The sequence below is a fragment of the Crinia signifera genome, chromosome 7 (assembly GCF_055691185.1).
Source record: "Crinia signifera chromosome 7, ASM5569118v1, whole genome shotgun sequence".
NCBI lineage: Eukaryota > Metazoa > Chordata > Amphibia > Anura > Myobatrachidae > Crinia > Crinia signifera.
Genome location: NC_139223.1, coordinates 34,474,157 through 34,499,946, shown reverse-complemented (window position 1 = coordinate 34,499,946; position 25,790 = coordinate 34,474,157). Strand labels below are relative to the sequence as shown.

The 25,790-nt window shown below is 49.1% G+C and overlaps 1 protein-coding gene across 1 annotated transcript in view; it reads right to left on the bottom strand.

Moving 5' to 3' along the window:
- LOC146020031 (uncharacterized) overlaps positions 1-7,232 on the bottom strand; it is a 36,749-nt gene extending 29,517 nt beyond the window's left edge. Inside the window, exons 1-4 of the mRNA XM_083152788.1 lie at positions 7,130-7,232; positions 6,103-6,255; positions 1,662-1,785; positions 1,476-1,569 (exon numbers count right to left, since the gene is read on the bottom strand). Of these exons, the coding sequence (XP_083008914.1) occupies positions 1,476-1,569; positions 1,662-1,785; positions 6,103-6,255; positions 7,130-7,133 (375 nt within the window). The 5' untranslated portion in view covers positions 7,134-7,232. The remainder of the gene's footprint in view (positions 1-1,475; positions 1,570-1,661; positions 1,786-6,102; positions 6,256-7,129) is intronic.
- Positions 7,233-25,790: the final 18,558 nt, after the last annotated feature.

The window sequence follows — 25,790 nt, the reverse complement described above, 5'->3', positions numbered from 1 at the left end:
TTGTGCATGGAAAGGCATTCCATAGGATGGGAGCAGCCTGATGAAAGTCCTGTTTTAGTGAATGGGAGCTGGTGATCTGTGCAGAAGAGAGATGCAGATCTTGTGCAGAGCGGAGTGGTCGAGATGGGAGATATTTTGTGATAAGTAAGGAGATATTTTCTGGTGCAGTATGGTTAATAGCTTTATATGCGAGTAGAAGTGTTTTATATTGAATACGGTAATATACAGGCAACCAATGGAGGGACTGGCAGAGCGGATCAGCAGACGATGAGCGTCTTGCAAGGAAGATCAGCCTCGCAGCAGCATTAGAATGGATTGCAGTGGCGAGTGTCTGTTCTAGGGAAGACCAGTTAGGAGATTATTGCAATAGTCAATGCGGATATAATGAGTGCATGGATAAAGGAATTAGTAGTGTCTTGTGTGAGTTAGAGTGATTATTTTCTTAGATGCATGTAACATGATTTGGAGACAGACTGAATGTGGGGAACGAACGACAGTTCAGAGTTGAGGATGACCCCTAGGCAACAAGCTTGTGGGGTGGGGTAGGGTAGATTGTCGAGTTGTCAACAGTTATGGAGAGATCAGGATGGTAACTTCTCCACTGGTGGGAATATAATTAATTCAGTTTTGGAAATATTGAGCTTGAGGTGGCGAGAAGACATCTAGGATGAGATGGCAGAGAGGCATTCAGAGACTCGGCCCAAGACCACTGGTGAGAACTATGGGTTATATAATTATATTATATCTCCAGTAATTAAAAGTTATCTCTACATAATTGTACACTCAGAGTAAGTAGTGTAGCCAGAGAGCGCAAGCAGGTACGACTAACTCCTGTCCTCAGAAAACCCCCTAATGCTGGGTTTCCACCAGGATGACTGACTGGTAAGAGCATACACACTTACCAATCATTGGCCCTGTGTGCTGTGCCTGACATCACTACTGGCTCGGTATTTACATGTGTCAGCCCAGTTGTGATGTCAGTCGCCATCCTCGATAGATCAGCAGATATATTAGCCATTGGCTGTGCTGCAGTGCCAGCGCAATATGCCTGAACATGATCAGTCGCAGACATACCGCTGGTGTACACCCGCAGAAGCACTCACAATACATCCGCCGTTCAACTTAATTACCGATGTATCGCCCAGTGTACACCCGCAGAAGCACTCACAATACATCCGCCGTTCAACTTAATTACCGATGTATCGCCCAGTGTACACCCGCAGAAGCATACCCAATACATCCGCCGTTCAACTTAATTACCGATGTATCGCCCAGTGTACACCCGCAGAAGCACTCCCAATACATCCGCCGTTCAACTTAATTACCGATGTATCGCCCAGTGTACAACCATGTTAATAGTTAATGTTTTGTAGATCTTAGTAGCTGTGCAAGTGTAGTCAGTGATACTGGGGAGATCTGTGTTCAGACAAACTGATATCACAAATGTAGCCAAATAATCGTACGGATATCGTTACCTCGGAAGCAGGTTTGTCGCATAGGTAGCAGTAGCACTCGGCACAGAAGCTTGCATTCTTTTCTAATGGGATCTGTGCCTCTTGCTCCAAGCGTCTGGAGGAGACAGAAACATGGCTCAGTTACATCCATTACAGCACCATGCCTATACAATACTCCCCTAGCAGCCGTCACCCTTTTCTCCTTACAGAAACGGATGTGTTGAGCAGTCGTATCTGGCATGTGGCATCACCCGGGCCTTCCTGCTGAAGGTAATGGCAAGTTCCTCATCCAGCACCTCTAAGGATTTCTTCTCTTCCAACAACGAGCCATCTGGGGCGGCAATAGGGAATAGATTACAAGTAGCCTATTTAATATATGATGCACACACACCTCAATGTACTCTGAAACAAAAGTACAGGACAAAGGGGTTTATTCTGACCTACTAAGTAACATAGTAAGCTTGAATAAAGGACTTGGGTCCATCAAGTTCCATTTGTTTTAAATACATTTTTTTTTTTTAAATGCTAGGTCTAGATGTGATATTGCTAAACTATTGGGCCCCATACATCTACAGATCGATTGTCAGATTGGGCTGGTTGGAACAAAATTCTGGTAATGGATGAGAGCAAATGACCGTTGACCATTTGCTTTGAAATGCTGGAAAACTGTCAAAAACGGTCACTCAGATATTACCATGTTTTTGTTCCAACCAGCCCAATCTGATAATCGATCTGTAGATGTATGACCACCTCAAGTTTAGTCGGTTAATTCTAAAATTAGGCTATCTAGTGGTTATTTAGGGCTGCCCACTGCGCCCCCTACTAAAGCATAACAAGAGGGTTGTAACCCTGGATGTTGTTCTCTGAAAGGAATTTGATCAACCCTTTCTTAAATCGTTAATGGTGTCTGCCAGCACTACCACCTCTGCCAGAGTTCCAAACCCTAACTGCCCTCATCGGAAAGAACCCCTTACTTCAGAGGGTACTAAGTCGGCTCTCCTAAAGGCTCAGGGGATAAACCAGTTATATTTGTGCATTAAGGGCCTTATTCAGATCTGAGCTCAGTACAAATTTGTTCGGAAAATGGGCAAAACCATGTGCACTGCAGGTGGGGCAAATGTAACATGTATAGAGAGTTAGATTTGTGCAAGTTATTTTGTTTCTGTGCAGGGTAAATACTGGCTGCATTATTTTTACACTGCAATTTAGATTTCAGTTTCAGCACTCCCCACCCAAATTTAACTCTCTCTGCACAGGTTACATCTGCTCCACCTGCAGTGCACATGGTTTTGACCATTTTCCAAACAAATTTGTACTGAGCTCAGATCTGAATAAGGGCCTCATCCGAAAGGTATTTTTCCTAAGCAGTATTCATTTGGCTAACTTTCTTCGTAGCTCAATGGCTCCATCCCCTTAATTAATTTGGTCGCCCTTTGCTGAACCTTTTCCAGTTCTACAATGTACTTTTGCCCCAAACTGCACCCCGAGTTCTAGGTGAGGCCTAACTAGTGCTTTATAGAGTGGCATAATTACAGCGTCATCCCTTGCTTCTTATGCCTTTTTTATATAGGCTAGTATCCTATTTGCCTTGGTTGGGATTGTTTGGTCTGCAGTATGTTAGTCAATAAGCATTAGGTCGATACCACTAGGTAGACATGGTTCTAGGTCGACATGGGTTTAGTACAACACAAGCATCAGGTCGACAGTCAAAATGTCAACATGGGTTTTTTCACAGTTTTTTTACCTGAATGTCGACACAGATACAGTTTGAAGTGCACCACTGCGCTCGGCACACTATTTTATTCTCTCGCAACACCCTAGAGGATGGTAGAGCATGAAATACCGCCTGTCGGCACGTCGGCTCAAAAGACAGTGAAAAAACCCATGTCGACCTAATGAACTGTCGACCTAGACCCATGTCGACCCAATGCTTCTTAACCAACATAGTGTAGACCAAATGACCGTATCCCTTTGGTTGCCTCTCCTTGACACTGAGCACGGCAACTAAGTTTATCAGTTTGTACTCCTAGGTCCTTCTCCAACTGCTATTCTCCTAGCTGTAACCCATATAGATTGAAGGTTGCACCCTGGTTATTTCTCCCAAGAGGCGTATATTATCTACATTATATTTATCTACATTGAATCTCATTTTCCATTTATCTGTTCACTTCTCCATTTTGTTGAAGTCACTCTGTAGTTACTCTGTATCAAGGAGACATCCTGATCCGTTTTAATCAGCCTGCCCAGTTTTGTGTTGTCCGCAAAGATGAACACTTTGCTTCGTAGTCCATCCTTAATATCGACAATAAATATGTTAAAGAGAAGAGGCCCCAGCACAGAACCCTGTGATATACCACTTATTACTGGGATCCAATTAGAAATTAACTGTTTACAACCACTCTTTTTCCCCCCCTAGACCCAGCTCATTTCTTATACAGCACGGTATCAAAGGCTCTAGCAAAATCCAGGTAGTCTACACCGACTGCAACACCTTTGTCTAGATTCACGCTAACTTCCTTGTAGAAACAAATTAAGTTACTTTGGCATGACCTGTTTCTTACCAACCCATGCTGGTTCCCACTAATTATCGTATTGACCACTAATAACCTTGGATAAAATCTTTTAATATTCCTTCAAATAATTTCCCTGTAACTGCTGTTAGGCTCACTGGCCTATAATTTGCTGGATCATCTCTCTTTCCCTCTTTAAATTTATTTTGCAGTTGCTTACAGATATCCCCGCAGTAAATTCCATATTTAGGAATACGGCTTTATGGGTTATATGTTATAGGAAAAGGGTAGGTGAAAGGGGCATCACAAACTCCAGTGCGGTGTAAAACATTAGTCTGGCCATGAGAGGACAGAGACATGGCAAAAAAATCATCTCCAGTATCACAGGAACAATCAGGAGAATGTCCAGAGTAACCAAACACAAGATCTCAGAGTCGTCCAGTTTCCTTCAGCATTTCCAGGGCAGCTAGGTGTGAGATACCAGGAATTCTCACATTCAGATCGAGGTCCATGAGAGCACATGTCCAGGACATACAGAGACACAGGAGCTATAGGCATCATGGCACAGGTATGATTTCCCCAATCACTGCAGCACACATCACATGGGTGCAGGAGGGAGAGAGGATATCCCTCTGTAGATCAGTACACCTATTTACAAGCCTTGTTTGCAGAGGCACTAACAGCCTGAAGGATCTGGTGTAGCGAGTCTTCCATATCTATGTGTGAAACACGCTTACTTAGCAGAAATGTCAAGGTTGTAGGAGTAAACCTACTGCCACAGAGCAGTCCCAAGACTAGATGGCAGCTAGCACGTTGCCATTTGTACAGGCTAGACTGGTCGCTACATGTCTCCCTGCACCACCACCACACGGCAGTGTGCAGCAGACAGGTCGAATAAAGGGATGTGCTGTTGTCGCTGAGTCGCAATGCAGAGCCAGGCCCCAATCGCAACCAGACCGCCGGAGCAAGGCAGCCACGCACCCAGCAACAGCCGGAGACAGACAGGTCACTGCCCCAGGGATCACCGCCAGGCATTTTAATACATGGGTCCATAAAATCATCTTCCAGTCTTTAGCAGTACACTGGCAGTGCTTTATAGCCAAGGCAAGACTCCTTATTTCGCCATCTGATCAATGTAGTTCTTACTAGCATACATCCTGTCCAAACTGCAGCTGTAGTCCTCTGTTCACAGAAGGAACAGAGAGGTGCTCAATGTGACCAGTATTAAGCTCTTGTCCTGTGAACCACCTTCCACCTGCACTGTTCACTCCCAGCGACAGTGCAATATTGTCGGGACAATGCCTCGGAGGGTGTAGCAGACTGTCAGCCCTTCCTCTATATAGACAGTACTTGGCACCTGTAGGAATTGCTTGCAATAACTTCCCAGGCGTCCAGTGATGCAGAACAGCTGTAAGTTCTGAACCATGTATTTGAAGAGGACTTTTCTATAACTCGGACATCTCCTTTACTGTTCAGCTAAAGACACCATTTTCATCCTCTGCAAGTTTTTACTGTTACTGTTCACTTTTGTACTATTTCACATTATTCAATGGTTTTTAATTACAAGACTTGAAAACTTTGGGTGTTCTAACATCTTTGATGGGTAAAATATGCAATCAAACAGATGCACTGGAAATTTCCAATAACCTTCTTTCCTTATTTAGTGGACACCAAAGAGTTATACTGCTTTCACATTGCAGAAATGGGTAATGATACGGTATTCTTAAATGGGACTTTAAAACGGGTCTGAGCCTTGAGACCTTTCACATTGCAGGTGAAAACCGTTTTAAAAATCATTTAATACCATTCAAACATTCAACCCGTTTAACCCCCAAGGGACACGTTTCAAGCCATTGAAATAGAGCTGTTCAAACTGCCAAAAAAAAGGCTTTAAAATGTGTAGGACTCTGCTTTTTAACCGTGTTGAAATACCGGTTAACTTTAACCGGTAAATCAACTCTGGCACTTTCACATTGCAGCCTTAAATGTTTTAAAATGGAAAAAAAACGGCAATATACCGTTTTAAAAGTGCCATGTGAAAGGGGTATTATTTTACTTTTATATTAATCAATATATACAGTGACATTTTAGAAGTGAAGATGCAATAAGCAACCATCAAAAAAAAATATTCTGCTTACCTCCTGCATCTTCTATCAGAAGCACTGAGTTCCCCAGTCCCAAGGATACATCCCCTTCGTCATCGCTGATTACTATCACACTCACTTCTGGAACGGCTACCTCAGGAGACTCATCCGCCTCACGGCTACCCTCACCTTCAGTTCTCATTGTAACTAACAGCAAAAACAAAAAGTTATGTGCAAATTTATTTTAACCAACACAAATACTCATGGGGGGGCACGGTCATCAGCCATGGTCCTACGTCTAACAATACACTAATCGCAGGAGAACCAACGTGGAAAACAGGGGAGGGAGGAACATCTTTCCTTTATGCCAAAACAATCCGGAGGTTTAAAATTGATCAGATCTTAACCAACTGTATAATCTTCAGGTATGTCTGTGAATATGACTGGCAGGCCTGTTGGTGTTCAAGCAGATCTGATCTGACCATTCACATCCGGTGCAATCAAAAATGGCTCAATTTGTGCACGTGGCAGGGGGACTTCTCTACCTGCCTAGTAGCCAATATATCAGAGACTGGGCGGTCAATCGAACATCCTGCATCTTCCAAAACTCCTCTTCCCTGCCTGGGGGTGACTTTCTCTGCTGTGATGTGTCTAGCACAGTGTAGTCTGTATTTTAGCACTGAATACAGAAGCACCGCAGCAGAGAGCAACAACCCAGGGAGGGGAGAGGAATTGGAAAAGTGTTTTCAAAGGGCATAATGTCACTAAGTCGACATGGGGTTTTCACTTTTTTTTTTTTTTTTTGAGCCGACAGGCGGTATTTCATGCCCTACCAACCACTGGAGCATGGCGGGAGAATTAAATAGTGTGCCAAGTGTATGATGAGCGCAGCGAGCCATGCAAGGGGACATGGTGTTGTATTTCAGTGTCCATGTCGACTGTGTCAACATTCAGGACAAAAAAAGGGGACAAACTCCATGTCGTAATTTTTACTGTCGACCTTCCTTCCCCATGTCGACCGAATGACCCTGTTGGCCTAACCCCATGTCGCCCTAGTTACTGTCTATTCAATGATCCATACCCATTGAAAGGTGCAGGGTGCCAGAATGAACACTAATCACATATAGTGGTTCATACTGTATACCAAGCCTTGGACAGCAATAAAGTGCCAGCCAACTAGCTCCCAACTGTTACTAACTGATACAGGCTGTGCTTTAAAATGGCAGTTGGGAGCTGGTTGGCTGCAAATTTTTATTTGCCTATTTTCTCTCTCTCTCCAAGTCTTCGTACACAGACCCCATAATGACAGTACTGTATGTCCACTTCTGAGATAGGAATGAACATTGGTAGACTGGCCATGCTTGTGTACCCTGCCAGCACAGCCCGGGAGGCTCCCAAGAATTTGGTGGCACCTGGAAAAGGTGGGCAAGTCTCCTGCAGTCCCCTGTCTACACTTCCCCTTCCTCGCACGTCCACTTAGATATAGATAGGCCAAGGAGCTTGAAAAAGGTCTGAAATAAGACAGAAAAGTCGCTTGACAGTGTGTTTGCGGTCTACTTCTTTACAAGCCCTGGGAGTGCCGCCACTGCTATCGTGTGTATGTATGGTGACACAACACCTAGGAGGGCACCTAGGCACCTACACCATCTTTCCATCGGAGTGCCGACTCATTGGTTCATATACACACACACATGTACATACATATACATACAGACACACACACACACACACAGGCAAATAACATGGGCAGTCACCGGTCTTCCTTGCAGACAAAAAAATATATTTTTAATAGAACATACCACTAATTCAGTGCATGACAATGTGTGTTAGCCAGCATTTGGTTGAATCACAAGTCCCTGCATGCCCTCCCTGAGTATACCAGTCGTCCCCCCAGATTTTGGTGACAGCTGCTGGCACTCTGACTAGAATGGCAAGCTGGGACTTGTGGTGCGGCACCTGGAGGGGGCGTCATGTATACAAGTCACATGTGACCGGTGATATAAGGGCTATACGGCGGAAATCTCACCTTCCGGGGTCCCGTCCCGTCCCTCCCTCTCCCGGTCGGATGTCTCCCCGCCTCCGGGTTCTCAAACTAAAACTTGGCGCGCGCCGGCCCCGCGGCAGCTTCCGTTTCCCTGGCCGTGACGCATTTCCGGTCTGTTGCCGAGACGACGGATGCTGGTGCACAGAGTGAGAGTGGTACCCAGAGTGTGCTCAGAGAGAGCCCCCCGGCCTGTGCTTCTCCTGTATACTACCCGTGTCACATCACACATGCTGGGGGGAGGGGACAGGGACGTCACGGTTATAACTAAGTGATATCATCCATACGGGAAGGTGACATCACACATGATAGAAATGATATCGCACATTATAGAACTATGTGATGGCACAAGTGCTGGAAGATGACATCACACGTTATAATAATAAATGTATGTGACATCACACATGGTAGAGGTGACATCAGACATGGTAGAAGTAAGTCACATTATATGTGCTGGAAGGTGACATCACACGTGATAGAACTAATACCTCAGGCTTCAAGGCACCCATCTGTGCTAAACCATGGATAGAATTAAAACTTGGACCATGCCTTGAGGACCGCATTTAGGAACCTCTATGAACCCCTTTCACATCACTATGCTTAGTTGCGTATTTTGTACACATGACTATCCTGGGTGTCAGCCCGCTAAGACCCGTTTCAGACTGGTAACCCTGGCAGAGGGAAATGAGATCATCTCCAAGCGCAAACTCTTTCTATGCTGTCATATCTACCTGGGTTGAAATGCTGGGTAACTCAACTCAGCTTATTTCAACTGGGTGCTTTCACACCGCACAATGGGTCAGATTTTTTCTCAAATGGAAAAAACCATGCTGCGCTGCAGGTGGGGCAGATGTAACATGTGCAGAAAGAGTTATGCCCCATACACAAGCAGTGACTGAGCGTCTGTGATTAGCGATGCAGTTAAGCACAAATCACTCAGCACACAGCGCTTTGGGCTGAACAATCTGTCACAGCAAGTGTTCTCTGGAGATAGAACACTGGCGATTGCTAGATATATGCTGTGTATATCTAGTCAGGCGATAGCAGGTGTGCTATACCCTGCTGATGTCTGGCCCGCTCCTTGATTTCCGCCCCACCCCCTGACATACTACTAGGGATGGGTGCCGGGGCCGAAGATTTGGATTTGTCACAGGGATTTGGATTTGTCAAGCAGGCGGTGAAAGGCATTGGATTTGGATTTTTTTTTTTTTTCAAAAATGGTCAAAAAACGCCCAAATCATGTAATTTTGCTGTTTTTTTTTTTTTTGTCTCTAGAGTAATATTAACCTCAATAACATAAATTTCCAGCCAATTTTGACCACTTTACAGCTCACAATGTTGTTTTCAATCAATTTAGGCCAAGGTCTGACAGTATCAGTATGGTGTATTGGGGTGCAGTACACACAAACAATAAAGAGCAAAATAAAAATAAAAATTATTTTCTTTTTTTATGGACGGGCTTGTTCAACACTACGTGGAGGCAGAACAATCACACACGGAACTTGTTCTGAGTCTGACAGTAGTATCTCACTACGTGTATTGGGGTGCAGTGCAGTGCAGCACACCAGACACCACAAATGATGTAAAAATGAAAAGCTGACAGCCTGCCTGTGTACACTGACTGACAGCCTCTTTGCACACTGACACAGCCTACCTAACACGACCAGTACACTGACACAGCCTGCCCACTGACTGATGTGATAAATCTTACTGTCACTGACACAACCCAGCACAAACCCCTACACAAATCCCTCTGCACAACACAAACCCCTCTGCACAACCACACACCCCTCTGCACAAACACCCCTGCACAACCCCCAGCACAACTACAACCCCCCAACTGCGGAGCTGTGAGCTGCTTGGGGAAGCATGGGGCAAATGACAAGGAATTCTCAAGACACCAAGCCTATAAAGATTCGGCGTCTCATGAGAATCGTTCGGCCGCGCTTGGGTTTCCAAGTAAAGCCGGAAACTCGCAGGCGCGGCTCGTGGCGGGCTCAGGGGCCAGTGTTCGGAGTGGTTCCGATTCCACAGAATCCAAACCGCTCATCTCTACATACTACTATTGGGTCTCCTTTCCTGGCTTCTGCCGGAGAGGAGAAAAGAAAAGTAGGTAAGTATGAGCTGCACCCAAAGCAATCAGATACACTTTTAATGCTGCTTTCAGACCGCATAACTGGCTTTGACCCTGTATTTGAAAACGTTTCCAAAAACAGGTCTGCCAGGTAAAACCCCTTTCACACCACATCTCTTTAACGGTGAATTACCCCTTAAGTGCCGTTTTTTTGACACTGGCAGACCCGTTTTGGGAAACTTTCCAAATACAGGGTCAAAGCCAGTGCAGTCTTCCGCGCAAAATCCCCCCCCCCCCTAGGGTTAACATCCCCCCTAGGGTTAACATCACTTTTCTTATAAGAAAAGTGACTTTCGGAAAATGGCTGCCCCCATACGAAAGACAGTTTTTTTAAACTGGTTTTCCTATGTGGCAGCCATTTTCCGAAAGACACTTTTTTTCATAAGTGCATCCGTCACTACAGTACTGCCGGGATCTGCAACGGAAGGTAGTGGCTGCACGGAGGTGGGGGGGTGGGGGGTTTCTTAAACACATTGCGGGGGGGGGGGGGTTCGGGGAAGTTAACCTGCGCGCGGGGGGCATGCAGTGCTATGAATATTTAATGAGCGCTCATTAAATATTCACTGCGCTGAATTTAGGACCCAGCTCATTGGCTGGGTCATAAATACCGTTTCAGACCCGATTTTGATGCCAAAATACCGGGTCTGGAACGGGTAGGACCCTCCATTTTAACCGTTTTACAAAAACGGCTTTTGTAAAACCGTAAAGTGGTCCTGCACCTTTCAGACAGCACAGATTACCGTTTTAAAACGGTTAAAATCGGCAAAATACAGTTTTTTAAATGCGGTCTGAAAGGGGCATTCGTTTTTCCAAGTTACAGCTTGTTTTTGCCCTTATTTATGGCTTACATAAATCATGTGACTAAGGGAGCATCAGGACTGTAAGGGTAGATTTATAAAGCCTGGAGAAGTGATAAAGTGGAAGGTGATAACGCACCAACCATTCCGCTCCTGACATTTTTTTCAGTTAATAGCTGATTGGCTGGTGCTTTATCCAGGCTTGCCTACTTTTAAAGTCTCCTTTTGGGAGAAGCCGGGAGAGGAGACTATCAGCAGCACGTCAGGGTGCGGGTCCTGATAAAGACATCATCAAGCCCCATCCCCAGTACTGCAAATCCAACGATTTGCGGGTCTTCCAGAAGGGGGCGGGGCTAAAATGTTGCGATTTGAAGCCGGGTCTGGGAGGGTCTGGCAGAGTCCGGGAGGTTTGGACCCTATTTTTGGGAGCCTCCCGGCCATTTCAGGAGGATAGGTGGCCCAGACGTTATCTCCTTCCACTTTATCAGTTCATCTGGCTTTAATTTGATGGGTATCTCTGCAAGACTTAGACCCCTGACTCCTAAATAGCCCATTTATTTGCCCGCTGCTGTCTTACATCACTAGCTAGGTATGGAATCAAGAGTTCTTACAGGTCTCAGTTTTCATCTGGGGGGTTTAGGATGCTGTTGTCTGTCATTACATGCCGCACATTGTATCTGGCATCGCGAGGAATATTGATGTGAAGCCAGAACCATCGTGAAGTAGACACCATCCGGGTTGTGGTCTATGCTCAGGGGAGAGCTCTCTCCGAGCGCAGGCCAACCAGCTGTTTGCAGAGGATTTGCTCCACATCGTCAGCTGCTCTGGTTCTGGTAACTGGTTCCATCCTGTGACACAGCAGATCCTGTGGAGCGGAATCACTCCAATAACATGTTGATAGATAAAATGGCGGCTAAAGGCATGTCAATCACATTTCTGACTCTTGCATTTGAATTGCCTGAAAGGGTCACTTAGATTGGCTCTGATATCCTCACACTGATGTATGTCCCCTCTGACTACCCTCCTATCTCTCAGCTCCAATGCCTCTCCAAGCTGCTCGGGAGAATCTTCAGATCGCTCAGAAAATACCATGAAATCACCCCCTGTGTGTATGCCCCATAAGGCCTGAGTACCCATTCTTCCTATCTGATTGGTGGACTTCTATGATTGGCGATCCTTCAGGGACTGCACATTAAAGATCCGACCTGCCAATACTGATCAATTTTTGGTTGGAATCCTCGAAGTGAGGATTTCCAACATGTTGCTTTCCCCCGATCTCCCCCCCAACTAGGCATCAGCAAAACGGGAAACTGATGAATCACTTCACAAAAACCTGTCAGACAAATGGCTGACAACACAGTGGCATAGCTGCATAATGGCCAGATTATCTCACTGTCATATTACAGGACTCCGCAGGAGCCATGGGCACATGGGGAGATTAGGAACGGAACCCCAGGCCAGTTTCTCTGTCTCAGCGACTAATGACAACCTAAATCACTCTCATCTTCCTCCTCATTCATCCAAACCAAGCAAAAAGGGATTCTCCAAAGCCGACTGTACGAAGGCCGCAGAGAATTATTACAATCTGTGTTTCTGAAATGCTTTTTAAAAGTAAATTTTAGTTTTTTTTTCTAAAGGGTTCTACACACGTGGTGACTCCCGGGCATTTTCTAAGCAATCTCCGTGTGTAGGGGCATAGCGATAGTGATGTGCGGCCCCGCGCGGCGCTATCACCTGGCAATTAATACACAGCACGCTGGATAAATCTAGTTAATCGCTGGTCAGGGCCAGTGTTCTCACAGGAGAACACTGGCCCTGACACATCGGCCAGCACACAGAGCTGACACTTCACTGTGTGATGAGCGATCTTGCTGAGCAATGTGAGTGATTCAGCATCGCTCAGAACACCGTTCAGCATCTCCCCATGTGTAGGCCCCATTACCGGATCAGTTTTAGCAATTAGGTCATATGCAATATTCTCCCATTGTTCTTCCACTTATTCTATGGAGCAAATAGCAGACGTGAGCTACAGGGACCATAAATAAATGTCTGCTAATCCTTCTAACACACTAGATAATATATCAGTAGTGGTCTCCGCATCTCTCTCCGCTTGCTGTAACCAGGCTGTGAGTCATCTCCCAGCCCCTGGTAGTAGTATATAGAGTCTGGGGGACGTGTCTGCCGGTCAGGAGCTTGATAAGTGTCTATGAGAAAGTTTCTTTTCACACCAGACCAGACACTGCGGGTAGTTTTCATTTTTCCATATGGAAATAAAAAGCGTAAACCTGGCAGTCTATTCCAATGGGTATCCGAACTGTAGGTCCACAGATAAGGTGGTCCCCTATTGGTCGGCATGTGTTATATCCACATGATAATGGTCAATGCAGCATAACACAATACGGTTTTACAATATGTTCCGCATTTTCATAATTTACTATCCACATTTATATATGTGTATGAGGCTAACTACTAACTTTCATCTATTTATTAACAGATGAAACATCGCATAGGGTGCTTTTAAGCACCCAAATGGGTACTTACAATGTTAAATGCACCCCCACGCCACCCCCCCCCACTATAAACGTGAACCCGAAGCGTGGAGAGCGCAGCGAGCCCGCGAGGGGCGGCGGTACGTGTCCTCCGACCTTTTCATACCCCCACTATCCACGTCGGCGTGGAGTTGAGAATAGAAAGTGTGGCGAGCGCAGCGAGCCACCGCGCCCGAAGCGTGGCGAGCGCACGCCGATACCTGTGAAGCCCGCGAGGGGACGCCGATACCTGTGAAGGTATCAGCTGCGCTCGCCACACTTTCTATTCTCAACTCCACGCCGACGTGGATAGTGGGGGTATGAAAAAGTCGGAGGACGCGTACCGCTGCGCTCGCCACGCTTCGGGTTCACGTTTATAGTGGGGGGGTGGCGTGGGGGTGCATTTCACATTGTAAGCACCCATTAGGGTGCTTATACAATTTGTAATCGTATTGTATGGCATTGTATGCCATACACAATGTCATACAATTTTAAAATTGTATGACATTGTACAATATCGCGCGATATCGCGTCGCATCGCATACCATCGTATGCCTTATGGTATGCAATGCGATGGGCGCCGCTATAATACACAAGTACCCAGTTTCCTTTATAGCGTTCACATAGCGGTTAATTCTGGTTGATTCGCAGTAGGGCTGCATTCGCATGTGCATATGGGTGCACCCATGGCAAACAGACTGATCGCCGGATGCACGCATGCAGGACAGTGGGCGGGGGGTGCGGAGAGGAGCATGGGGTGGGGTGCGGCTCCATTAGCATATGGGAACGCCCAGCATGTCATGTGCGTTCCCATGAGAACGCTGGGTCATATCACCAGATGTCAGCTGCCCGCCCACTTCCCCCCGAGCATCCACGCATATATATAAGTGACTTCAGAGTCACTTTTATATGCGTGTGCCTTCTCCATAATTCAATGGTCAGCAACCATCGAATTTGGAGGATCCCACAAGGCTGCAAATGGCATTTGTAGGCCCTGCCATTCACAGGCACTGGGCGCCAGCCACCCATCGCAAGGCGGGGTTTGGTGGACTTGCACGGCTGCAAATTTGCATCCTTGCTAATCAACCAGAATAACCCCCATATTCCTCAGCCCTTTACAGAAAATAGTTGAATGTTCGCATCAGCCCCTATCCCAGTGGAGCTTACAATCTATATTCCCTACCACATGTACACGCACACACAGACATTCTAGGGTTAATTTTGTTGGAAGTCAATTAACCTACCAGTATATTTTTGGATTGTGGGAGGAAACCGGAGTACCCAGAGGAAACCCACGCAAGTATGGGGAGAATATACAAACTCCGCACAGTTAGGGCCATGGTGGGAATGGAACCCATGACCTGTGAGGCAGTAATGCTAACCATTACACCATCCGTGCTGCCTACTGCCCGCTGACTGAAGTACCGCCACTGACCACTAGGGGCCACTCGGAGCGCCGGCGGGAGGCAGAATAGTGACACCGGACAGGAGAGGGGAGAGCAGCGTGCACCGGTGCCCGGTGTCCACATAACAGCAGTAGCTGGGAACCCGCCCCAGCTCCGCCCGCTCCCCCCGGCAATACAAGTCCCGCTCCCCCCAGCAACATGAGTCCCGCTCTTCCCAGCAATACAAGTTCCCGGCAGTACAAGTTTGTGTGTATTTTATGTGGTAATAAAATATATTTGTGTGTATATTATGTGTTTATACAGCATAAATGCAAGATACTTCAAAATACATCATTGAAATATTAAAATATTCCGAAATACGGAATAATCCGTTATCCAAAATTCTCCTGGTCCCGAGCATTTTGGATACGTATTATATTAATCATTAATGACAGGGGAGGCACTGCCTCCTCTGACTGCACGTCCCTGATGGAAGGTAACAGCAGATATGGACTGGGGTGGAGAGTTTGTGGGCTAAAAACTGTCACAGCTCAAAGTGAAAGTTTTGACAGGCTTTTAATTAATGGACTATGATTGGGAATGGTAAAGTGAGGCACCTTGTCCAAAGTATGGCCAGCACAAACAGTATTGTCATAAATAATGTTTTATTTTTGATTTGCCCTGCCCTGCTTAAAGCTGCTATGGGGCCCCTATGCTTATGGGGCCCCTAGGCAGTAGCCCACCATGCCCAGTGGGAAAGATGGTCCTGCCCAAAACAGCAATATGTCTATCGTACTAAATCATAATAGGTCTAAGCAGCCTTTCTGCAGATGCATTGGGGTATATTATATCACTAGGTGATTCATCGTGCCCTACGGGCGCTCTTCACACCGGCGTAAGGGGCTGCGCCCCCTTAATTTGTGAACGTTTGTATTGTGAGACATATGGTTAGAATTGTATGTAAGATGCCTGTATTGCAACTTGAGTTATAGGTAAAATGTGTTACATAGAGAGCATATGATGTGGACGGGGGTGTGTATTGTTTTGTTTAATTAAAAAGCGGTTACAGAGTAAGATGTACATTGATAGTGCGGAGGGTACAGTGACATTTGTGGGTGTGGGGTGTGCGTGTTGTTTAGGTGTGTGTGTGCAATGGGGGGCGGCAGTTTGGAGCTGGTCCCCCCCCCGCGCCGCATCACCTAGGAAGCCGCCCACTCCCCCCTTCCTGGGGAGCATCGCGTCACATCCCGGCGACCCGCATCACCCACCAAGCTCCCCCCCCAGAACGTCACAGTGAAGGACACCCCCCTCCCCTCCCTGGGGAGAGTCGCGGAGGCCAGCCCCCCCCCCCCACGGAACATCACGGCGCCGGACACCCCCCTCCCCTCCCTGGGGAGAATCCCGGCGCCCAGCGCCGCTACGCACGGCAAGCGACACCCCCCCCCCCCAACGTCACGGCGCTGCATCACTGGACCCGGCAGGCGGCCCCCCCTGGAGTGGGTAAGTGGTTGATCGCAGGGGCGCCCGCCCCCCTCCCTGCCTGGGGCGCTCCGGTGCCTAGCACCGGCCCTGGCAATAGTATAGTAGGGTGTTTTTGAATCAATGGATCCCCACTGGCGGAGGTCATGACACAGGAAAATAGGAGGCTGGGTAGTGATAGGGGTGTGTGGGCATAAGGGGGACTAAAGAGGAGGGTGGGAGACACTGTGCAGCTTCTGTCAGTGGGTGAGGGTCCAGCGTGGCAGCACAGGAGTACAGGATGGTGGCCCTGAGTCTGTGTCTCCTCCTACTGGGTGGGAGTTAGGGTGCATGAGAGGCTGGGCTATGAGGCATGATAGAGGTATGTGGGCAACACAGCATCAGCGACCGCCCACCCGCGCATCTGTGGAGGAAGTGGAACTTAGATTTGGCAGGCGGAGGACGGGGACTGTAAGTAAGCACTAAGCAGGGCAGAGAAGCGGGGAGCCGCAGCAGCACGGAGGGAGAAACATTTCTGCTGTTTCCTGTGGTGTCCCCCTTTTAATGTGCAGCCTGTTGTGTCCTCCTGTTATTATGCAGGGGAAGCAGTATGTGGTGTCATGGCATTATCTTTTTACAGGGGGAGCAGCCTGTGGTGTCCTGTTCTTTATCTTTATGCAAGGGAGCAGCCTGTGGTGTCCTGTTCTTTTTATACAGGGGGAGCAGCCTATAGTGTCCTCCTATTATTATGCAGGGGGAGCGGCCTGTGGTGTCCCCCTGTTATACTGCACGGAAAGCAGCCTGTGGTGTCCTGGTATTATGCAGGTGGAGCAGCCTGTGGTGTCCTGTTATAATAATAATACAATAATACAGGGGATTTTCCCAGCCCTCAGCAGCCCCCCGCGGAGGGGGGGGGGGGTGTTCTTGGGTCACATCCTCAATATGAGCCTTCGGATATCTGAGAAACCACGAGAGGGAGCGAAGCCGGCCCAAGCACCCACCAGAAAAATCACAAATGGGTGCATCAGGTCACTAATGTGTAGTGTAACATTAATCAGGGGCACTACTATGTGGTGTGACATGAATCAAGGGCATAACATGTTGTATAATGTGAATAAGATTGTGCTACTGTGTGGTATAATGTGAATAAGATTGTGCTACTGTGTGGTATAATGTGAATAAGATTGTGCTCCTGTGCTCCTGTGTATCATATAAAATCGTGTTCCTATTTTGTGGCCATGCCCCTTCCTTCTGAGACCACACCCCTTTCCTCCAGCATGCGCTGTGACTTTGTAATGTATGGGAAGGCACAAATTTAAATTTGCAGGGGGGGCGCCGCTCACCCTAGCACCGGCCCTGTTTCCAGGGTTTTATAATATTACTTGGCACAATTGTGAAGCAGCGTGTAGAGAAACATAAGATATACAATATCCAGGGCCGGTGCAAGGCACCGGAGCGCCCCAGGCGAGTCGGGGTGGGGGCGCCCCGGTGCCGGGGGGGGGTGTACCTGTCCTGCGGCTGTGTATATAAAGCTTGCGGCGGTGGCGGCAGCGGGGGGTCCCTGCAGTCAATAAGAATTAAATAACGAGCGCTATCCGCCTGGCTACGCGGAAGCGCGTCTGTTGTGAAAACACTGGCCGCACGGCGCACGCTGATTGGCTGAATCTCAGCGTGTGGCCAGTGTTTCCATAACAGAAGCGCTTCCACATAGCCAGGCGGATAGCGGTCGTTATTAAATTCTTATTGACTGCAGGGACCTGCCGCTGCCGCCACCGCCGCAAGCTTTATATACACAGCCGCAGGACAGGTACCCCCGCGGCACGGGGGGGGGCAAAATGTCGCCCTCTAGTGGCCGGCGCCCTAGGCAAATGCCTAGATTTGCCTAGTGGTGGCGTCGGCCCTGACAATATCAAGCTAATGACAAAATGGATGATCTATACCCAGTATACAGTAGGTCGCCTCCATTACGTGACTTCATGTTGGGGACATTAACAGTGTAATGGTCTGGGCCCCTCCAACAGACTTGGGCAATTACTACCCGCTACCCCAACCCCCGGTACCTCTGCTCATAGGTTGTATGTACACATGAATTGCTATAATGACTGCATTCATATGTGATGTACGCTGCAAGCAATATCCCATCAGCCCCAGGACAGGAGCGGACTGGTTTTCTGGACTCTTCGGGAGCAGGGGACTAAGGATAAGTGGAGCGTTCCAGCAGCACAAGAAGGATTAACCCCTGAAAGATCTGTGGACTCCAGAGGAATATAGGGATATTGCATTTTTATTCCAGGAGAGATGGCGGCCATTGAGGTCACCCGTTTCAGCACAACAGTGACGAAGGAACTAATAAGTCTCTGTAAGTCCTGGGAAGAGGCGCGTTGTGTTATTAAAGCACTAATCCAGATCAGCTGGCAATGGTGGGGTCTGTCACCCTGCTTACATCCCAGTTTAATAACCTATGGTTAATTTATGGCGTATTAGGAGCCTTGCAAGCGGCAGAAGAATTATCTGAGTGTCACAGTTGTATGGTGATCGGGGATGGAACGGATAACTGCACAGTGTTAGCCGGCTTCAGGAAAATGTCACCCTGTTATTTAACAGTGATTCATCCAGTTACAGTGTACCTGTATTGTGCAGACCACGGTGGGCGGGGCCAGTATCCGTGAGAACGCAGATAGGAACCATAGACATGATGCACACCATGGTGTACATAAGGGAACACCGTGCCTATGTGCTATAAAGATGTAATATCCAACCCATCCATTGTCAGGGAAGTCCAGATAGCCTCCCGCCTCCTCAGCACACACAGCGGATGATATGGAATGGTGCAGAGCCTCCTCAGCACACACAGCGGATGATATGGGATGGTGCAGAGCCTCCTCAGCACACACAGCGGATGATAGGGGATGGTGCAGAGCCTCCTGAGCACACACAGCAGATTATATGGGATGGTGCAGAGCCTCCTCAGCACACACAGCGGATGATAGGGGATGGTGCAGAGCCTCCTCAGCACACACAGCGGATGATAGGGGATGGCGCAGAGCCTCCTGAGCACACACAGCGGATTATATGGGATGGTGCAGAGCCTCCTCAGCACACACAGCGGATGATAGGGGATGGTGCAGAGCCTCCTCAGCACAAACAGCGGATGATAGGGGGTGGCGCAGAGCCTTCTCAGCACACACAGCGGATGATAGGGGATGGTGCAGAGCCTCCTCAGCACACACAGCGGATGATAGGGGATGGTGCAGGGCCTCCTCAGCACACACAGCGGATGATAGGGGATGGTGCAGAGCCTCCTCAGCACACACAGCGGATGATAGGGGATGGTGCAGAGCCTCCTCAGCACACACAGCGGATGATATGGGATGGTGCAGAGCCTCCTTAGCACACACAGCGGATGATAGGGGATGGTGCAGAGCCTCCTCAGCACACACAGCGGATGATAGGGGATGGCGCAGAGCCTCCTCAGCACACACAGCTGATTATATGGGATGGTGCAGAGCCTCCTCAACACACACAGCGGATGATAGGGGATGGTGCAGAGCCTCCTCAGCACACACAGTGGATGATAGGGGATGGTGCAGAGCCTCCTCAGCACACACAGCGGATGATATGGGATGGTGCAGAGCCTCCTCAGCACACACAGCGGATGATAGGGGATGGTGCAGAGCCTCTTTAGCACACACAGGGGATGATATGGGATGGTGCAGAGCCTCCGTAGCACACACAGCGGATGATAGGGGATGGTGCAGAGCCTCCTCAGCACACACAGCGGATGATAGGGGATGGCGCAGAGCCTCCTCAGCACACACAGCGGATTATATGGGATGGTGCAGAGCCTCCTCAGCACACACAGCGGATGATAGGGGATGGTGCAGAGCCTCCTCAGCACACACAGCGGATGATAGGGGATGGTGCAGAGCCTCCTCAGCACACACAGCGGATGATATGGGATGGTGCAGAGCCTCCTTAGCACACACAGCGGATGATAGGGGATGGTGCAGAGCCTCCTCAGCACACACAGCGGATGATAGGGGATGGTGCAGAGCCTCCTCAACACACACAGCGGATGATAGGGGATGGCGCAGAGCCTCCTCAGCACACACAGCGGATTATATGGGATGGTGCAGAGCCTCCTCAGCACACACAGCGGATGATAGGGGATGGTGCAGAGCCTCCTCAGCACACACAGCGGATGATAGGGGATGGTGCAGGGCCTCCTCAGCACACACAGCGGATGATAGGGGATGGTGCAGAGCCTCCTCAGCACACACAGCGGATGATAGGGAATGGTGCAGGGCCTCCTCAGCACACACAGCGGATGATAGGGGATGGTGCAGGGCCTCCTCAGCACACACAGCGGATGATAGGGGATGGTGCAGAGCCTCCTCAGCACACACAGCGGAAGATAGGGGATGGCGCAGAGCCTCCTCAGCACACACAGCGGATTATATGGGATGGTGCAGAGCCTCCTCAACACACACAGCGGATGATAGGGGATGGTGCAGAGCCTCCTCAGCACACACAGTGGATGATAGGGGATGGTGCAGAGCCTCCTCAGCACACACAGCGGATGATATGGGATGGTGCAGAGCCTCCTCAGCACACACAGCGGATGATAGGGGATGGTGCAGAGCCTCTTTAGCACACACAGGGGATGATATGGGATGGTGCAGAGCCTCCGTAGCACACACAGCGGATGATAGGGGATGGTGCAGAGCCTCCTCAGCACACACAGCGGATGATAGGGGATGGCGCAGAGCCTCCTCAGCACACACAGCGGATTATATGGGATGGTGCAGAGCCTCCTCAGCACACACAGCGGATGATAGGGGATGGTGCAGAGCCTCCTCAGCACACACAGCGGATGATAGGGGATGGTGCAGAGCCTCCTCAGCACACACAGCGGATGATATGGGATGGTGCAGAGCCTCCTTAGCACACACAGCGGATGATAGGGGATGGTGCAGAGCCTCCTCAGCACACACAGCGGATGATAGGGGATGGTGCAGAGCCTCCTCAGCACACACAGCGGATGATAGGGGATGGCGCAGAGCCTCCTCAGCACACACAGCGGATTATATGGGATGGTGCAGAGCCTCCTCAGCACACACAGCGGATGATAGGGGATGGTGCAGAGCCTCCTCAGCACACACAGCGGATGATAGGGGATGGTGCAGGGCCTCCTCAGCACACACAGCGGAAGATAGGGGATGGTGCAGAGCCTCCTCAGCACACACAGCGGATGAAAGGGGATGGTGCAGAGCCTCCTCAGCACACACAGTGGATGATAGGGGATGGTGCAGGGCCTCCTCAGCACACACAGCGGATGATAGGGGATGGTGCAGAGCCTCCTCAGCACACACAGCGGAAGATAGGGGATGGTGCAGAGCCTCCTCAGCACACACAGCGGAAGATAGGGGATGGTGCAGAGCCTCCTCAGCACACACAGCGGAAGATATGGGATGGTGCAGAGCCTCCTCAGCACACACAGCGGATGATAGGGGATGGTGCAGAGCCTCTTTAGCACACACAGGGGATGATATGGGATGGTGCAGAGCCTCCGTAGCACACACAGCGGATGATAGGGGATGGCGCAGAGCCTCCTCAGCACACACAGCGGATGATAGGGGATGGCGCAGAGCCTCCTCAGCACACACAGCGGATTATATGGGATGGTGCAGAGCCTCCTCAGCACACACAGCGGATGATAGGGGATGGTGCAGAGCCTCCTCAGCACACACAGCGGATGATAGGGGATGGTGCAGAGCCTCCTCAGCACACACAGCGGATGATATGGGATGGTGCAGAGCCTCCTTAGCACACACAGCGGATGATAGGGGATGGTGCAGAGCCTCCTCAGCACACACAGCGGATGATAGGGGATGGTGCAGAGCCTCCTCAGCACACACAGCGGATGATAGGGGATGGCGCAGAGCCTCCTCAGCACACACAGCGGATTATATGGGATGGTGCAGAGCCTCCTCAGCACACACAGCGGATGATAGGGGATGGTGCAGAGCCTCCTCAGCACACACAGCGGATGATAGGGGATGGTGCAGGGCCTCCTCAGCACACACAGCGGAAGATAGGGGATGGTGCAGAGCCTCCTCAGCACACACAGCGGATGAAAGGGGATGGTGCAGAGCCTCCTCAGCACACACAGTGGATGATAGGGGATGGTGCAGGGCCTCCTCAGCACACACAGCGGATGATAGGGGATGGTGCAGAGCCTCCTCAGCACACACAGCGGAAGATAGGGGATGGTGCAGAGCCTCCTCAGCACACACAGCGGAAGATAGGGGATGGTGCAGAGCCTCCTCAGCACACACAGCGGAAGATAGGGGATGGTGCAGAGCCTCCTCAGCACACACAGCGGATGATAGGGGATGGCGCAGAGCCTCCTCAGCACACACAGCGGATTATATGGGATGGTGCAGAGCCTCCTCAGCACACACAGCGGAAGATAGGGGATGGTGCAGAGCCTCCTCAGCACACACAGCGGATGATAGGGGATGGTGCAGACTAGAGCCTCCTCAGCACACACAGCGGATGATAAGGGATGGTGCAGAGCCTCCGCAGCACACACAGCGGATGATAGGGGATGGTGCAGAGCCTCCTCAGCACACACAGCGGATGATAGGGGAATGGTGTAGGGCCTCCTCAGCACACACAGCGGATGATAGGGGATGGTGCAGAGCCTCCTCAGCACACACAGCGGATGATAGGGGATGGTGCAGAGCCTCCTCAGCACACACAGCGGATGATAGGGGATGGTGCAGGGCCTCCTCAGCACACACAGCGGATGATACTGTAGCTGAGCAGTAACAGACATCCACATGAGCGAAGCCACAGGCAAACGCTAGTTACGGCATGCAGTCATCTGGTATGTGGTCGATTGGTTGCCACTATTGTCAATAGGTTGACACATGCATGGAAAAGGTCGACATGAGGTTTCATTTTTCTTCTTGAACATAGTCAGTTTTTCATACTTAACTATCCATGTGGACATAGAGGGAGAATATATTAGTGTGCCGAGCGAAGCGGTACACTTATACGGTGTCCAACGTCGACTTATGTCACAATAGCGGTCGACCTAATGACTTTAACCATATGACCCATACTCCAGTTTCTAAAGGTTGCAGCTAGAACCACTTCTGTCTTTTGACATTTTCTAATGGCATTGTACATCAGAGCTGCAGCTTTACTGGAAAGGGACCTGGATCACCACCTGCTGGTCATAAGTGGTACTGATTTTATTACTGCAGATCTAGGGTGAGATTTAATGGGATGAGAGATGCAGAAAGTGAGAGATTTGGTAAGAAATCTCCAGTTTTTTTTAAAGCAGCAATCATTTACACTGCAAAATCAAACTGGTATTGCAGTGTAAATGATTGCCGCTTTAAAAAAACTGGAGATTTCTTACTAAATCTCTCACTTTTTGAATCTCTCATCCCATTAAATCTCACCCCTAGGCCGGGATGTATCAACGCTTACCGCAGCGCTGACATCCCGTTTACGCATCCACAGTGCCTTCTCATGATTTATCAATAAAGTTTCCGTGTTTTGTTGTTAAAAAAACTCCGCCGGCTTGTAGCATCGCAGAGTTTTCGGCGCGGCAGCTGCTATCATAGAGTTCTATGCAAGCTGACGCGCTGTGTTATGTATTAACACTCGCTGCGCTCAGCTGTTGTTAGAAATTATTCGCCTTATATTGCTGGCGAACTACAGTGTTGGGACAGGTCAAATATTAAACTATAAGGTAATTCCAGTTGTGTTTGTTTTATTTTAGGGGCTGTTTACTTGAGGTAAACCTAGGTTGTGTTGTGGGATGCTAGGGTGAGGATAAAGGTTGAGGTGAGAGGCATGTTATTGTAATTTGAAAGGAAAAATAGGGTGAGTTAATAGACTCATTAGGGTGAGGTGTGAAGAGGTGTGAGGTGATAGGCTGATTGGTGCGAGTAGAATTAGGAATGACAGAATGAAAAGTCATTGCGCATGTGCAACAATACAAGAAAAAAAAAAAAAAAGACGAAGAGATTCCGACAGAGCACGGAGTTACCGCGGCCATAAATAAAAATGAAATAAATAATACATAACGCGGAAATCTCCGCAAAACGGCAGCGAAGATGGTGCGAAACAATGAAACACACTTCACTACAGAAATGCGAATAATAGTACATCCCGCCCCTAGTACCCAATATACTGTATATTTGACTACCAGTTATTTATATAGCGCAGGGTTGCCGAGTTTTACAGTCTGCTCTCCGGGAGAACCCTGGAGAGGAGACTGTCAGCAGCACTTCTGGGGGCGGGGTTGATAGAGACATCTACAGCCACGATTTGCAAATTTAGCACCACCCCCTCCGCTGATAAAAGGTGTGAATCGCAGCAATTTAAAGCTCGGCCACTGGGGAAATGTGGGGGAGGGTTGCCCACCTTTCCGCGGGGCCGGGAGGGGGACGCGATTTTCGGGACTCTCCCGGCCATTACGGGAGCGTAGGCAACCCTGATATACCGCACACATATTCCGCAGCGCTGTACAGAGAATATTTGCCCATTCACATCAGTCCCTGCCCCAGTGGAGCTTACAATAACTTTTCACTACCACATGTACATGTATTCACGCAAAGGTACATTTTTGGGGAGCAATTAACCTACCAGTATATTTTTGGATTGTGGGAGGAAACCAGAATACGCTGATATATTTCACATTAGCATACGGAAGTAAATACGCTGCAGATGCCTCACAGTCGGTACCAAGATCTTTAACAGGGCACAGTTTTGCCGTGGGTCCAGTGAGGGGTCACACTGCATTCAATGCACTAATTTCTTGTATATTTACCCTTCCAGAGTACCATGTCCAGGGCAGTATCACTGCAGAAATCACCAGGAAAATGGCATGACGACCATTTCCCAGAATCACTAGGAAATGTTCACCACTCCATTTCCCCCGGATACCTGTGTATATCAGGGTTGCCGACTTTTAAAAGCTCCTCTCCGGGAGAAGCCCGGAGAGGAGACTTTCAGCAAGAGTTGGGGGGGCCTTAAACGTGACATCATTAAGCCCCGCCCCCACGAAGGAAAGTTACTCAATTTGCCTATCTCCGTGGAGGGGTGGGGCTACGATTATGACACTTTAGCCCTGCCCCCTCCCCGGAGATCTGCAGATAAGGTAATTTAAATGCCGCGGTCAGGGGGGGGGGAAGCCGCAATCAGGGGGGGAGCGGGGGTCCCCCAGAATCTGGGAGGGTTGCCCACCTTTCCCAGCATGCCCTGCAACAGTTTTAGCATGGGCAAATAACAAAGCAGGGCATGCTGGGATGTGTAGTTCAACAACAGCTGGAGGGACAACGGTTCCCCATCCCTGCACTAGACTCTTGCACAGTGCTA